Raw genomic sequence first — 15,591 nt, forward strand, 5'->3', positions numbered from 1 at the left:
AAAATGGATTTTTGAGTTTTAAATGGTCTTTTTCTCAAGTAAAGTATCAATCAGAAAAGTTAACATTGTCTTCACCTTTCTATTGGAAAACTTTATATCTCTTATCCCATCATCTTTCATAGACAATTCTTTTCTTTATAATCACACCACCACCATCCATTTCTCATCTAAATCATATAACATCATCATAAGCTCCCTTTCCCTTATCTATGGAAAGAGATGCATGTCAAGAAGAGTTCAATTTCAACTGCATAAAAAATTGAGAAAAATGTCATTTCTATATTCTACATCTATGTAGTGCAGCTCTTTTCCCTATCCCCTAGCTTCAAATTTTATTGCTAAACAAACTGTCATATATGTACAATAAGTTATTTGAAATGAGAAGCAAATGAAATGGATTCCTTACTCGATACATACATATGGATGGAAATGACTAAATTACTTGTATAGTACAAAGAAAATGGTTTCCTTACAAATCTGGGCATCAATTCCATCCATAATTTGAGCCCTAAAATAGAAATGTTACCTGAAATTTCATTGAATCTACCCTAAGACTAAAATTCAAGGAAAGCTAAAATTAAAAGCTGCAAAAAAGTATTAATTAATACATTTTTAACGATTTTACGACAGTACAGAGAAATGGAGTCCGATGAATGTCAACTCACTGTTGTAAAATAGAAGAAACACCTCAAGAAAAATCATTCTAGATATCTGCAAATTCATTTGATGCCCAATTGATCATTCCTAGATATCATCAAAGCTTCGTTAAAGTACAGTTCTTACCTTTGTCCATCACAAGGGTAATATCTCACTTTTGGTAAGTTGTTGGAGTATCCATCAAAATTAAACTCTAAAAGGATCTAAACTAAACCATCATGAATTTGTATTATCTTGTGTTGTCATCATTAACAGCTCAAATTTAACTAAAAATAAACAGATTCAATTGTTTCAAGGCAAGGAACATTTAACGTGCACTTATATCCATAGTAATAGCATTAATACCAGCACCAGATAGATTACTATTATTCTGAGTTGACAAGTCTTCACCGAATAGAAAAGGTCTAGGAGGAATCTCGATAAACTCTATATCAGATTCAAGCATGTCCACAACTTTTTGCATTGGTGGTCTATCTTTTGGCTTCATTTGAATGCACCATAAGGCCACCAACATCATTTTACGCACAATCACTGCCTCCTCTTCATTCACGTCTCTCATTTCTATAAATATTCCATCATTGAATTGCTTGTAAATCCAAGCGGGGAAGTAAATTTGACTTGAGCAATCGGCTGATGAACTCCAATTCTTTCTTTTACTAGCCATTTCCATTAACAACATTCCGAAACTATAGACATCTGCTTTATATGATATCCCTCCAATATTTCTATAGAATAATTCAGGGGCAATGTAGCCCATGGTTCCTCTTATTGCAGTTAAGGGAACAATACTGTCTTGTGTGGGATAAAGTTTTGCAAGACCAAAGTCTGAAACCTTTGGAGTGAAATCTTGATCAAGAAGAATGTTGTGAGGCTTTATGTCAAAATGCAAGATTTTCACGTCGCAACCTCGGTGAAGATACTCGATTCCACGAGCGACTCCAAGGGCGATTTTGAAAATTTGTTCGTTTCTCAAGGACGCGTCATTTTCTTGTCCTGAAAATATATACTTCTCGAGAGATCCATTGGGCATGAACTCATAAACTAGAGCGCGTTGAGACCTCTCAGCACAAAAACCAATAAGTTGAACCACATTGACGTGATAAATCCTTCCTAAGGTAGAGACTTCATTAATGAATTCCTGTCCATCTGATTTGGCTTTGCTCAACACCTTTACAGCCACGAGGGTTCCGCTACGAAGAGTTCCTTTGTAGACAGAACCGTATCCTCCTTTCCCCAATTTATGGCGATACCCATTAGTCATAGTTTTAATCTCCCAAGAAGAGTACCTTATAGGCACCAAATTGTTCTGACCCTTCAAGTAATCTTCGATGCAGTCGAAAGTTGATAAATGTCTTCTCTTGAATTTGTAGATTAGAAAGCAGAACACGAAGGGCATGCAACATATCTTAAAAAGGAACCATGGTACTGTGTAATTCAAAAATTGGAGTAAGAAACCACCCAAAGAAAATCCGTGTATGTTAATATATAAACCATTTTCATAGGAATTAAATGAAGTTTTACCTGAGATTATCAGGAGAAAAATCAAGGAATCTGTATTAAGGAAGAATGTAAGTAAAGCCCTCAGATAGAAAAGTACTCAAGTCTATGATAATAAATAGACTTACACCAAAAATATTTTTTAGGGTCCGGCCAATCTCCAGTATTTCTTTCTGCAGATTTTCAGTAAACTATCAAAACAACCAATCTCTCTCAATACAAACAAAATAATCAAGAAGTTACGCACCAATCCATTTTCCCAAGTATCTGATATGTAGAACCGTTGGAGAAATGACATGGTGCCAGAAGTAATCTGTTTCAGTACATAAATTAATATGTGATCATAATCATACATTTCAAGATTTTGATAGAAAACCCATACAAATTAACAGGTCTAAAAAGAGGTAACTTCAACCAAACAACTCTTTACATACCAAAATAAATAAATCTAAGAAATGCTGGCTTGTTGGAGCAGTGATCTTGGGCAATGTTGGAGCAAATATTAGGAGAATATCCCAAACACGACACTCTTTTCTCACAATCCCCGCAGGGTGGGAATCGCCAAGAAACAACAAACCCAAATGTTAAAGCATTGTGTATGTCTTCAAAGGAAATTATTTTACTATCACGAACCATCTGCATTAATCTGGGATCAGAGCTAAAAGTCATGGTTTCCACTGTACAAGAGTTTCCAATGTCTCTCAATTGTGTAGTTAATCCTAGGATTGAGTACACATAAAATCGCTTTGCCGACATATTGAATAGTGATTCATGATTAATGCAGGAAGCCGAAACATCGACGTATAGGTAATCAATGTAGCTGTCAACATATCGAACTTTTATTGGAATTTCACACCTCAAGAATATTATTGATGTTTGTAAACTGAAAGATTCCGGGTAATAATAATGATTTGATACGAATCGATCAAATCTTTCAGAGTAATGGAGGAGAGAGGAGCATGACTTATCTATGCGGGCATTAGAAACACGGATGTAGTTGTTGACGTAATCGATGGACAGAACATGGTATTTGCGGCCGGAGTCTAAGGAGATGTATGTTCGGTTGTTCTCGCAGGACAAAGAGAAAGATTCGTCAAATAAACACGATTAATTACTGCCGCCGATGAAGATATGATCATTGCCTTTCAAATAATCCTGATTTTACCCTTTCATGTGACCATTCCAAGAACAATGAGACCGTGCTTCTCCTTCCAGATTTCGTTCAAGTTTATGTCACAGAGATTGTCTATTCAAAACGCTTAATACTTGTTAAACAACCTGCAGATGATTGCAGCTTTTTAGGAAGAATCCAATATCTCAATCTATCTGCATCTAATTCCTTCTCATTCCCAGAAACAGAATATCCATATCACTTAACTGACTTAGACATATTTAGTTGTGCTGATTCGATTCATGACCCTTTGTATAATGCTTATGAGTCATGCCTCACTGACAGTCATGATGGCCTTAGTAATACAGTTTATGCATTTGACTCAAATGCATTTGCATTCGATGCACCAATTTTGTCTTGCAAGAAGATGAACACCATTTCTAGAGTCCCATTTAATATACTTGACAAAAAAATATCAAAATATTAGTATTACTCTGCAATGGCCTTTTGAAATATGTGGAGATTGTGGAATACAAGGAAAATATTGTAGATTCAAGCCCAAAACCAAGGATATTAATGAAACTGAATGTTTCGAGTCAACAAGACCAAGATCAGGTACTAAAAATTCTCTCCCATTTATAGTTTTTTAAGGCTTGTGTAGAATGAAGTTAGCATTTCATTCTCCTCATATCTTGTGCAGGTGTACAAAAGAGTGTTGTCGTTGGTTTAACCATTGCAGGATTGTTTCTTCTCACAATAGGCGTTGTTGCAGCATGTTATGTACAGAAAAGAAAGGTTAACGATGATGCGAGAATTGAGAAATTTCTAGAAGACTATAGAGCTCTTAAGCCTTCAAGATACTCCTATGCCGATATCAAGAAAATCACAAATGATTTTGAAGAAAAAGTGGGGCAAGGGTCCTATGGAACGGTTTATAAAGGAACCCTCTCCAAATCAAACGATGTTCATGTTGCTGTTAAGATGCTAAACAGTTCTGTAGGAAATAGTAACGAAGGACAAGACTTTATCAATGAAATGGGGATCATGGGTAAAATCCACCACATCAACATCGTGCGGCTTGTCGGGTATTGTGCTGACGGATTTAGGAGAGCACTCATTTATGAATTCTTACCCAACGAATCCCTTGAGAAGTACATCTTGTTTGATGCTGAGAAGTTGTCGCTCGGGTGGAAGAAGTTAGAAAGTATTGCTCTTGGCATTGCCAAGGGAATTGAATACCTACACCAGGGTTGTGAACAATGCATCCTTCACTTCGACATTAAACCCCAAAACATTCTTCTCGACTGTAATTTACTCCCAAAGATCTCCGATTTCGGAATGGCTAAACTATGCTCCAAGGAACAGAGTGTTGTATCAATGACAACTGCAAGAGGTACATTAGGATACATCGCACCGGAAGTGTTCACTAGAAACTTTGGCAGTGTCTCTTACAAATCAGATATCTATAGTTTTGGGATGTTGTTACTTGGAATCGTGGGAGGGAAGGAGAACCATGATAGCGATGATGCTGCCAACCAAATTTATTATCCTGAATGGATCTACAACCAACTAGATTGTGGAAAAGAGCTAAGAATCCAAGTTACAGATGATGGGGACGACGTAATCGTGAGAAAATTGGCAATTGTGGGACTTTGGTGCATTCAATGGTATCCAACAGATCGACCGGCATCAATGAAACATGTGGTGCAAATGCTAGAAGGAGATGGCAGCTCACTTGTTGTGCCCCCAAACCCATTTGCCTCCATGAATCTTGAGACGACAAGAGGCACAACGAGCAAATTTTCTTTCAGTAGCCAACTGGAAGTCATAGCTGAATAAGGGGTCACGAGAAATTCTATATATCATTTGCTCATAATTTGTAGTTTGAGGAACCTATCTCTCTTGTTTTTAGCCGTTTGTTACATGTTGTTGTTGGGTTGTTTACCTCCTAAATACTGTTATTGTGTGATTAATGAAAATAGTTTTTTATTATCCATTGTTTTGAAATGAGTTATGACTAGCATGACCTTCAGATAGTAATCATGAAATTGAAAAATCAAATTCCTGAAAAGTGAATACACATACTATTTCCTACCTTGTATCACATTTTGTAACTTGTGAAAATAGAAAGAAAAATTAAATGAAAGGATGGATATTTATCAATGAAGAACAAAAAATAATTAATTATGTTTCAAATAAACATAAAACATGAAATTCCACTTCTTTTCTATTTTTTTTCCAAATAATACATGTTTGAAGATGTAGGTAGGCATATATATGTTTGAATTACATTCCAATTGGATGTGAATTCCAATTTCACAAAAAAAATTGAACTCTTAATTCTAATTCTAATTCCGTTGAAACCCTTATTCACGTAGCCTAAATATGCTAATTCCACTTTACCTTACTCACATAGCCTAAGATATATGGACTCGTATACTCTATAAAAATTCAAGGCTACACTTAGGCCTTGTTCAAGTTTGGTTATTTCGATAACCAATGGTTTATCTTCAAATAATCTTGTTCAGTATAAATTATTAGAAAGTGGATTATTTAGTTAAAATGATATTAGGGATTAGGGGTTATATATATTAAATTTTAAAAAGAAATATAGGGTATTTTGGTTGTTGGATTGAATGATGTGATTAAAAGGGCATGTATGAGATTTGAGATTGAAACCAAATAACTGAATCTGAAAAGGGGCCTTTGTAATTTTCCAGTGAATAAATGAAGCCCAATCAACATGTATGTCAAGTCATTCTTACATCTTTAAAGATATTCAAATAAGACTAATTCAAATAGTATGCAAATAAATGAAGTCCAAACTTACAGGGCCATATGTTATGGAGTCCACACTAGAAGCAGGATTGTCTCCCACTAACCAACAATGTCCTTCAGGAACTCTCACAGCATCAGAAGAACGGGAATTTTCTACCTAGTCTCCTGGAAATGTCATTATTCTCTTCATGTTTTTTTGTGTATGATCATTTGAAGACCTGCATATGAGTTTTAGTTAGTGTCATGTTCATAACTACGTCATTTTATTGTTAGCAAAAGAATCTGCACATCCCAAATTTCAGATAACAAATTCTATTACAACTATCCAATCTGAGAATTGATGCTACTAATACTAATGAATGTTGAAAATATATGGAAGCTATAATTTGGATTATAGATGCATGTAATATAGATGATCCATATACAGAGGTAGAAGAGAATATTATCCCAACTGAACCCAATGGATGTTTCTAAGTTATCAAAAGTGGTTGGTAGACTTTAACAGATTGCATACACAGATTTCCTGGACTTAACCAACAGAAACAATGCAGATAATCACCTGAAAAACATCACATCACCATGTGAAAACTTGTACAACTCGAGGCAATTTCTCTCCACTAAAACATAATCATCTGCTGACAAATGAATTAATTATTTGCGACTCAATCTCATAATTCCAATCTCTTACCCTTAATAATTCACCCTTACTCACATGTCATAATGTAAGTAAGGAGAAGTCAAATTAGTTGGTGAGTTGTGTGGAAAAAGATTATTCAAAATAAAGTTTAGTTTTTGGCCATGGATCGAATATATATCTAATAATTATTAGCATTCAAGCTTAGCTTACTTCAAAATAAGTCACAATGCATCTATAGACCACTGCCTCCTCAACAGAAACATACATATATTTAAAAAATGCAATGCATCAATAACAATGACGGACCAGTTATTTGAAAATTTGGGGTGGTGCAGATTCATAATCAGATCAAATCTTAACATTATTCAGAAAATTGTCCCAAGTTACTCATGAGTAGTCAATACCCTTGGAACATTCAATTGGTCAAGTCCAATGAACTTGCAAAATAGGCTCAAATATACACAGACGAATCTTATCCAACAGTATGTTTGAGTTGTTCAAGTTCCCATTGTAATTTTAAATTATTGTTGGTTAGTTTGATACCATGTGTTCTTGCAAAGAAATGAAACCCTAAAACCTCTAAAAGACTCCCTACGGAAGATATTGTTACCGCAATGGGACAAATTAAGGCTTCTAAAGACCTAAGACAGTTAATAAGATGAGAAATAGAGAATGACTTTAAATGCGTACTTACAGTGGTTTTAAGGATAGCCTTAATGGAAAACTTCTTTCCTCGGAACGTTCTTATTGGAGTTCCAACAGTCGCCAAGCACTTTCACATATGACATAACAAGAAAGCAAAGCTAGTGCCATTGCCAAACCAACTGCAGATGGCGAGTGGCTGAAGCCGATTAGTTGCAATGTCCGGTGATTATGACGAGTTGTCGATGATGGAAGGATTGATGCCGATTTTCAGCACCAAAAGATTGTCAATCTTCTAAGTCTTTCAGGAGGATCAAACAATGGGACTTAGAAAGGGAAATTTGACAGAAATGAAAATTCAAAAAATAACGAAGCTCGGACTGCGAAATGTCTGTCTTGCCCCTGTAAGTGACACGTAATACAATATCTATTACATGTGATGAGCAATATTTATTTCTCCTCACGAGTAATACGAGTAATATGTATTATTCCTCACGCGTAATACATATAGAGTGCGTGACTACACACGCAAAACTCTAATATATAAACCTCATATAAAAGAGTATTCCGAGAAAACCTCTGGCTGCTCGTCACTGTCACGACTCTCTATAATCCTAAAACCTTAAACTACATAAACTTCGTTTAACATTAGCACGACTCTCTAACTTCGAAATTAGGTGCGTTCCGAGAAACCCTACCATTCATCTCTCCGTCTTCGTCTCTAGTTGTTCATCATCACCGCATCGACTCATCGTCTCCGTCTCTAGATTAAAAGCTTGTCTCGTCGTTCCATGTCGTAATTATTCAAGTGAGTTTAGCGTTTATGGTTTATATAATGAACCTCATTGTAATGGTGGATCGAACAACTGCATGTATGTATTATCTTATCTAATCATGATTAGGTCATAAAATATAAAATAGTGGCAAACTTACTGGACAAAAGAAGACTAATTAAAAATGTATGTATGTATACTTTTCTGGTGAGTTTTGGGTTTATATAATGTTCATCACTATAATGTTTTTATTCTGGTGGATCAAACAATATAGGGTAAACTTACTAGGCACAAAGAAGACTGATTAAAGTATGTATATTCTGATGGATAATTCTTAGTTGAAGTTGAATAGTTCATATATTCCTTTTGTTGCTTATTCATGTGAGTTTAGGGTTTAGGTTTATATAATGTTCCTCATGCGAATTGTATGTAATGTTTCTCACGCATATTGTATAATTCACCTCACGCGTATTGTAATGTTTTTACTTACTTATTGTTGTTCCTTTTTTAAGATGGCGTCAAGTCAACCTTAATTGAGGAGTTTCCTGCTCAGGTTTCATATAAAATCAATCTAACAAACATTGCCAACAAGTTTGTTGCAATGGATTTAATGGATAGGGTTCTGGAAACCCAATTCCGATATTTATTCAGAGGAGCCCCGAAACTACGGTTCTCATGAACAATACTCCATCAAATTTTTTCTCAAAAAAAGCAACACAAATTCTAAGGAGATTAAGTTCCTCATGAATGGAGAGGAGTTGTGCTTTGGAATGAAGGAGTATGTCGTGGTGATAGGTCTCAACTTTGGGAGATTCCCTGCGGTGGGAAGCATTTTCAATGAAGTTAAAGAATGTTCACCTTTGGTGGTTAAATATTTTAAGAGTAATATGATGGTTAGAACTTCAGACCTTCAAACAAGATTTCGGTCCTACTCTGATAAAGAATATGCATGGAAGATGGGGCTGGTATTTCTGGTTTCCATTATCTCTTCTCCCTTAACGTAAGGAGGATAATAAATATCAAAATCCTTCGCATGGTCGAGAACACTAACACTTTCCTCCAATTTCCATGGGGAAATGTATCGTTCAAAACAACCCTTAAGGGTTTTAACAAGGACATGGAACACCACATGTCGGTATATTTGTCCAAGAAAAAAGTCATGGGGAAGAAGAATGGGTCAAGGGGGACATTGGATGTTGCTTATACCGTATTTGTGTTCGCACTAGCCCTCCAAATGTGGACCTATGAGGTTATCAAAACGTTTGTCTTCAACTTTTCGGGAGGACGGGGCTGCATGTGCATGAGCCTTTCTGCTCAAAGATATTATTGTACAAATCCAGCATGAAGAACACCGCTTCAGATCTTCACACTGCCCTGAAGGGCAAGGTTGTCAAAAAAATAAAAGTGTCTAAAGAGGAGAAAATCTTGTTTTGTGGTGAGTAGTTTGAAGATATGGAAGGTAATTGTTATGATGCATTATTTAAACTAGATTCGAGAAAGAGAAAACACGAAGAAATTGAAGATGTAGTTCCTCCCAAACTTGTCAAGCCAAGAGAAGACTAATTACTCCCCCAGCCTTAGCACCTCTCATTCTGTCCCCACCGCCGCAACTCAATCAAATGACTCATCAACATTCGAGTTGAAATCTTCACAAACAAAACGTGTCCATTGAATGACTCCAATATCTGGTTTGAGAGCTTCATCAACAGCACCCCAGACTGATGTTGGATGTAGATTGGATAACTGATGAAGGAGGTAAATAAATTAAAAACTAAAATAAATCTCATAAAAGATAATCAACTTCATATGTTCAACCAACTACAAAATAGATGTGCATAATATCAATCAAACTAGAGGAATATGGTAGGAGAAGATTGAATGAGAATGAGAATGAGAATGAGAACGAGAATGAGAATGAGAATGAGAATGAGAATGAGAAGGAGAAGGAGAAGGAGAAGGAGAAGGAGAAGGAGAAGGAGAAGGAGAAGGAGAAGGAGAAGGAGAAGGAGAAGGAGAAGGAGAAGGAGAAGGAGAAGGAGAAGGAGAAGGAGAAGGAAGAAGGAGAAGGACGGCGAGGAGAAGGAGGAGAAGAAGAAAAATGAGGAAGAGAAGAAGGAGGAGGATGTTGAGGTGAAGAAGAAAGAGGAGGTATTCTTCGTTCTTCAATAAATTGGTGTATTGTATAATTCACCTCACGCTTTTTATATAATTCATTTCACGCTTTTTGTATAATTCATTTCACGCTTTTTTTTATAATTCATCTCACGCTTTTTTGTATAATTCATTTTACGCTTTTTTTATAATTCATCTCACGTGTATTGTATAATTCACCTCACGCATATTGTCTAACTTGTCAAAAAAATTCAATGTGCAAGAGGTGGAGAAAAAGATTCAGAAAGAGAAAGAGGATGTGGAGGTGAAGAAGGAGGAAGACAGGGAGAAGGAGGATGTGGAGGTGGAGAAGATTGAGGATAACAAGGAGAAAGAGGATGTGGAAGTGGAGGTGGAGGATGATATGGAGGTGGAGAAGATCGAGGAAGATAAGGAGGAGGAGGATATGGAGGTGGAGAAAGCGGAGGATGTGGAGGTGGAGAATATTGAGGAAGACAATGAAGAAGAGGACGTGTATGTGAATAAGGAGGAGGTGGAGAAGATTGAGGAGAGGAAGAAGGTGGAGGTGGAGGTGGAGGTGGAGAAGATTGAGGAAGACAAGGAGGAAGAAGGTGGAGGTGAAGGTGAAGAAGAATGATGAATTACAGCATAAAAGGTGGAGGAAAAGAAGAAGGAGGAGGTGGTGGTGGAAGTGAAAGAAATGCAACCATCCAATATAAGAGAAAGGGGAGGAGGTTGATCAAGAAGTCGAAGCTACATACTCTCTTCACAAATCCTTCTAAAATAAATAAAGATCAATTATCCAGTGAAGGTCGATCCTCTGGTGAAATATGAACCTGAATTGCTGAATCATTTGTTGAATTTGTTGAAAAAAAGATGAATTTGAATTGGTGGATGTCAATACTGGCAAGACAGACTCTAAATTCTTCAATAGATTGCTGAATAGATCTAATTGGCTCACTAATGAGGTATTCTTCATTTTTTAATAAATTGGTGCATTGAATTTACATCACGTTTTTTTTTATATAATTCACCTCACACTTTTTGTATAATTCACCTCACGCTTTTTGTATAATTCACATCACGCGTATTGTCTAACTTGTCAAATTTTTTCCAATGTGCAGGAGATTAATGCTAGTTGTTTCCTGCTAAGAAGAATGTCGAATTCCCAAAGACATATATGAAGGATTTCACTATTGCGTATTGTCAGTTGGCTTGTAGGTTCGCATCATAGTATGCATAGTTTGCTAAAGATCCAGAAGCCCATGTTTTTTATGAAAACTTTCTATAGTATTAATGAGGTTCGGAGGAGAGACATATGCTCCCATGGACTAAAGTTAATGACATTTATGTCCCCTTGAACCTCGATATGAAGCACTGGGTATTATGCGTAGTGCATCTACAAGAATGACGTATCGATGTCTACGACTGCGATCAATCTCTTTTCAAGGGGAAATTTTTGAAAATTTTATGAAACCCCTATATGAAATGCTTCCCTACTTTCTTGATAAAGTAATTTCTGATGTGGAAAGATCCAGGTATCCAAAGATGAGCTTGACCAATTTTAAATTTAATAGACTCCCACACTTAGAAGTCCTAAAATCAACATCAAATGGGACTATGGTATTTGTTTACCTATGTATCTAGAGTACCTAACTACTAACCTTGATCTATCAAATGTGATATCAAATCACATGGTTTTTATGAAAAAGAAGTGGGCAGTGAGGTTATGCCACCAAATTATAGAACTATGAATTGTTATTCTGTAAATCTTTTATGTGATAGTCTTCTATTGATATACTACATTAGTCTTTTATTCATATACTATAAATATTGTAAATTTTGATAATATGCGTGAGGTGAATTATACAATAAGTGTGAGATGAATTATACAATATGCGTGAGGAAGATTAAAATTTATTAAAATGCAATATATAAATGTATATCTATTCTTAAATCAAGCTTAAGTTTTTCATGTGCATTAACAATAAGTCACTCCAAATATAAGTCTTATTCGGTTTGAGTTATTAAAATAACCCGACCAAATCAAACATTATTTTACTTTTTTTCTCATCAATCACATTATTACCTTCTCAAAATCATCGCTCATTATTATATTTTTTCTCTCTTAGTTTTTTTAAATAACCCATTCCCAAACAAGCCCAAGCATGAATAATGAAGAGTAATGCAAATAATGATAATTTTAAAATTAAAAGGAAAAAGTTTTTCCAAAATTATATACCCCAATATATGATTACTTATTTAAATACCTTTAACTAGGTAGAGCCTAGGCATAGAGGTAAGATCCTAATCCATAATTAAAATAATTATAATATTTAAGTTGAATTAACAATTAAATTAGATTACTAATATTAAATTTAATATAAAATTATTAATTTTTTATTTTTTAATTAATAAGAACTAGCCTAATACCATGCTGTCATGACCCTCATTCTAAGTTCTAACATGTAACATTTATGTTATGTCGACTTTTTCCTAATATTTTTAATATAACTAAACAAATTAAATAAAAAAGTCCTAATATTTTTAATATAACTAAACAAATTAAATAAAAAAATAAGAGCATGTCTCATGACTGCGAAGAACAAAACAAAAAATTATTTATGCATACACTTGTAAAAAGTACTTTCTTAACCATGATTGTCTAGTCAATGACTCTGTAGAGCTCTTTCCATGTTATTTTTTGTGACCATCCACCACCAATAATGAAATATTAAGAAGAATTAATACTACTTTTATTAACTAATCACCAAACTTTTGAAAGGAAAAGTAAGCATGCTTCATAAAGACAAACAAAACTAAAAACATTAAAATGAAATAAAAGAATATTCATGCCAACATGACTTTACATAATAACACAATGTTACAAGTAAATACATGAAAATATAATGTACAACTAAGAAAGTATAATGAACAACTAAATAAAATTATATTTTAGTAAGACCTTACAGCCTACCCTATGTAATACTATAATACCGACTTTATATCAGGCTCATTTGATTTATAAAATATTGGATCATTTTGATAGTTTTTTTAATATAGAAGCATAAACATCAAATAATTTATATTAGACAAAAATTGATTTTAAAAGAATTAATAATAAAAAAACTTTTAAAAATCAATATAATTCAATTTAAAAGAAATTGTTATTAAACAAATACATAAATATAAAATTTTTAAGGAAAAAAAAACTCATTTAAACATTTATAATTGTACAACAATTTAGTTAAACGTATCAACTAATAATAAACTAATAATACAAGTGCATTTAAACGTATTATCAAATTTGGCTCATTTAGTTAATTTTTTTTTTAAATATTTATTTTTTTCACTCCTTTTTTCTTTTTATTAATTATGTTAGGATCTAGGTAGCCGCTGGAGGACCGGGGGTTGGACCGGTCAGCGGGTCTCATTCAAAGGGTGGTGGTTAATCCTGTTAGAGATTAACACCGGGGTTTCAATACTACACAAACTGTCACAAACCCTTGAACTAGGTTCAAGCGCGGAAGAGGTTTGTTTCAGGTTGAAGCAGCACACTAGTATGATAGGCAGAACCGGTTTCGGATGATGAAGGTTTGAAAAATTGATGGGTTAGTTTTTGTAACCTGACGGTCCAGTTTGAATAGAGTTAGATAGGTTAGAGCGGTATCAATCGGTTAGAAAATGGAACCGACAGAAGGTAAGTAACAAGACAGATTTTATGGATGTTCGGAGATAAAGCTCCTACGTCACCCCTTCCTCTCGAAACCGCGAGAAGGATATTCACTAAGGAATACAAATACAATCCGATCGAGACTTATTTCCTGCTCGATAACACCCGTACAATTTACACCGAAATTGTAAATACACACTTCAACTTTAGCACTTAAGCTTTCTAGAGAGAGAACACACTCTTTTTACTTGTAGATTAAATGTTCACTGTGTCTCACGTATATCACTTGTTCCGTATTGTGTCCCCCTTAAAATCTTTTGTGTCCCACTTTTACTCTTCTTCAGCTGCTCCTTTTATAGGTGAAATATGCCAACGGTCATATTTCACTTTCTTGAATCTGATTGGCTGAGCAGAGGTTCAGTGATTCAGACCTGGCGGTCAACTTTTCAGACCTGGCGGTCAACCCATCAGAGTTGGCAGTCTGTTCTTCCAATATGTAGGACAAACCTGCTAGGTTTGTCTTTTACTCAATGTGGTAACTGCCGGTCAGACAGTTGTCTGTACTTGGAAGATTGCCTCTGATTTATCCTGAAGTGGAAAGATCTTGTAGGACAGTTTTCTGTAGCTTGCAGACTGTCCTCAGACTTGTATGAATATGGCAATGTTCAGTCTGTTCCTTTGGTATCATTCTCAACAGATACCCAAATTGTCTTCTTGTACTTGGTCGGTCATTTGACTTTAACCGGATGGCTTCCGGTGTGAGTGGTTTAACCGGACAGCTTCCGGTTATTCCTCTACCTTGTGGCTGATCGGCTGTCTAATGTTTCCGGTTTTAAGCTTTGGCCGATCCTTTCTTTGTGCGGTGATGTTCCAAATGTTCCTGGTCGGTTTAGTATCTTGACCGGCTAGTCTTCTTAGCCGGTTTATTTGACCGGTCCGGTTCCTTGTTCCTGCATGGAAGGTTTATTTAAGTTATGTGAACCAGTCTAATTTTATCTAACAATTTCTCCCTTTTTGATTATTTTTTTTAAAATTATCAAAACCATGTAAGTTTGCAAACGTAGGCCGGTTCTTTCTTTGACCGGATTTTTGAAACTGACTTGGGAGAATTTTTCGAAAAATTTGGAAAAATTTTGAGAAAAATTTTGTTAGGCTGGTTTTATCTTTTTATCTTATCAATTTCTCCCTTTTTGATTATTTTATTTAAAATTATCAAAACCATGTAGAAATGCAAGTGTAGGCCGGTTTCAAAAGTAACTTTATATATATAAGATAGATAACCGAAAATAGAAGATGTTATATAGAAACACTAAGGTAAGCATAGTTAAAAGAAAGGGAGCCCTATTCTGAGTCGGAGAGGTTGGATCTGTCCATTATGTCCTTGGTCCGCTTTTTCTTATCCGGTCTTAAGACTCGCTGTCTTGTAGGCCGCCGCTCTAGGTGCTCTTCATCTTCTTCTTCTGTGTGAGTAGCCTGATCCGGTTGACTTTCAATAACCGTGTCAGTGACCTCATTTAGTAGTTCGGCCACTTGAGCCTTCTTTGATGATTTCCGTTTCCGTTTTGCCGGAACCGAAGATGAAGGGGCCTCCTTTTGCTTCTTGTGAGCGGATGCAAATCCCTCAAGCCTCTGTCTTTCATTATCTAACCGCTCAGCATCCTTCGCAGCTTGAACGGCTACGGACTCTGCAAGTCCCGAATACTTAGCCATC

General features: G+C 35.4%; 4 protein-coding genes across 4 annotated transcripts; 2 read left to right on the plus strand and 2 right to left on the minus strand.

The window, feature by feature from the left end:
• Positions 1-703: 703 nt before the first annotated feature.
• Positions 704-2,094, minus strand: LOC124929162 (rust resistance kinase Lr10-like). Its single transcript, XM_047469453.1, has one exon. The coding sequence runs from the start codon at positions 2,051-2,053 to the stop codon at positions 965-967; it is 1,089 nt and encodes a 362-aa protein (XP_047325409.1). The 5' UTR covers positions 2,054-2,094; the 3' UTR covers positions 704-964.
• A 37-nt stretch (positions 2,095-2,131) lies between these two features.
• Positions 2,132-3,447, minus strand: LOC124929163. Its single transcript, XM_047469454.1, has 3 exons — positions 2,589-3,447; positions 2,402-2,467; positions 2,132-2,327 (listed from the first exon to the last, which is right to left on the minus strand). Exons 1-3 carry the CDS (start codon positions 2,908-2,910, stop codon positions 2,239-2,241), a joined length of 477 nt encoding a protein of 158 aa, XP_047325410.1. The 5' UTR covers positions 2,911-3,447; the 3' UTR covers positions 2,132-2,238.
• Positions 3,448-3,705: 258 nt separating this feature from the next.
• LOC124930301 (rust resistance kinase Lr10-like) lies at positions 3,706-5,261 on the plus strand (the record flags this gene model as incomplete). The annotated part of the gene is made up of 2 exons (XM_047470658.1): positions 3,706-3,880; positions 3,966-5,261. Coding segments are annotated over 2 exons (1,314 nt in total), but the record flags the coding sequence as incomplete, so codon positions are not given.
• A 3,783-nt stretch (positions 5,262-9,044) lies between these two features.
• LOC124930302 (glutamic acid-rich protein-like) lies at positions 9,045-10,844 on the plus strand. Its single transcript, XM_047470659.1, has 2 exons — positions 9,045-9,344; positions 10,473-10,844. Exons 1-2 carry the CDS (start codon positions 9,045-9,047, stop codon positions 10,842-10,844), a joined length of 672 nt encoding a protein of 223 aa, XP_047326615.1.
• The last annotated feature ends 4,747 nt before the right edge of the window (positions 10,845-15,591 follow it).

The sequence above is a fragment of the Impatiens glandulifera genome, chromosome 3, assembly GCF_907164915.1.
Source record: "Impatiens glandulifera chromosome 3, dImpGla2.1, whole genome shotgun sequence".
NCBI lineage: Eukaryota > Viridiplantae > Streptophyta > Magnoliopsida > Ericales > Balsaminaceae > Impatiens > Impatiens glandulifera.

What these genes read in the sequence shown, in the direction of transcription:
- LOC124929162 (XM_047469453.1), bottom strand. Translation starts at nt 2,053, where the DNA reads ATGCCCTTCGTGTTCTGCTTTCTAATCTACAAATTCAAGAGAAGACAT.
- LOC124930302 (XM_047470659.1), top strand. Translation starts at nt 9,045, where the DNA reads ATGGAAGATGGGGCTGGTATTTCTGGTTTCCATTATCTCTTCTCCCTT. An exon ending in TCCAAATGTGGACCTATGAG is followed by an intron (nt 9,345 to 10,472) that starts GTTATCAAAACG and finishes AATGTGCAAGAG; the next exon opens with GTGGAGAAAAAGATTCAGAA.
- LOC124929163 (XM_047469454.1), bottom strand. Translation starts at nt 2,910, where the DNA reads ATGTCGGCAAAGCGATTTTATGTGTACTCAATCCTAGGATTAACTACA. An exon ending in TCTTAGATTTATTTATTTTG is followed by an intron (nt 2,468 to 2,588) that starts GTATGTAAAGAG and finishes GTACTGAAACAG; the next exon opens with ATTACTTCTGGCACCATGTC. An exon ending in ATACTTGGGAAAATGGATTG is followed by an intron (nt 2,328 to 2,401) that starts GTGCGTAACTTC and finishes GAAAATCTGCAG; the next exon opens with AAAGAAATACTGGAGATTGG.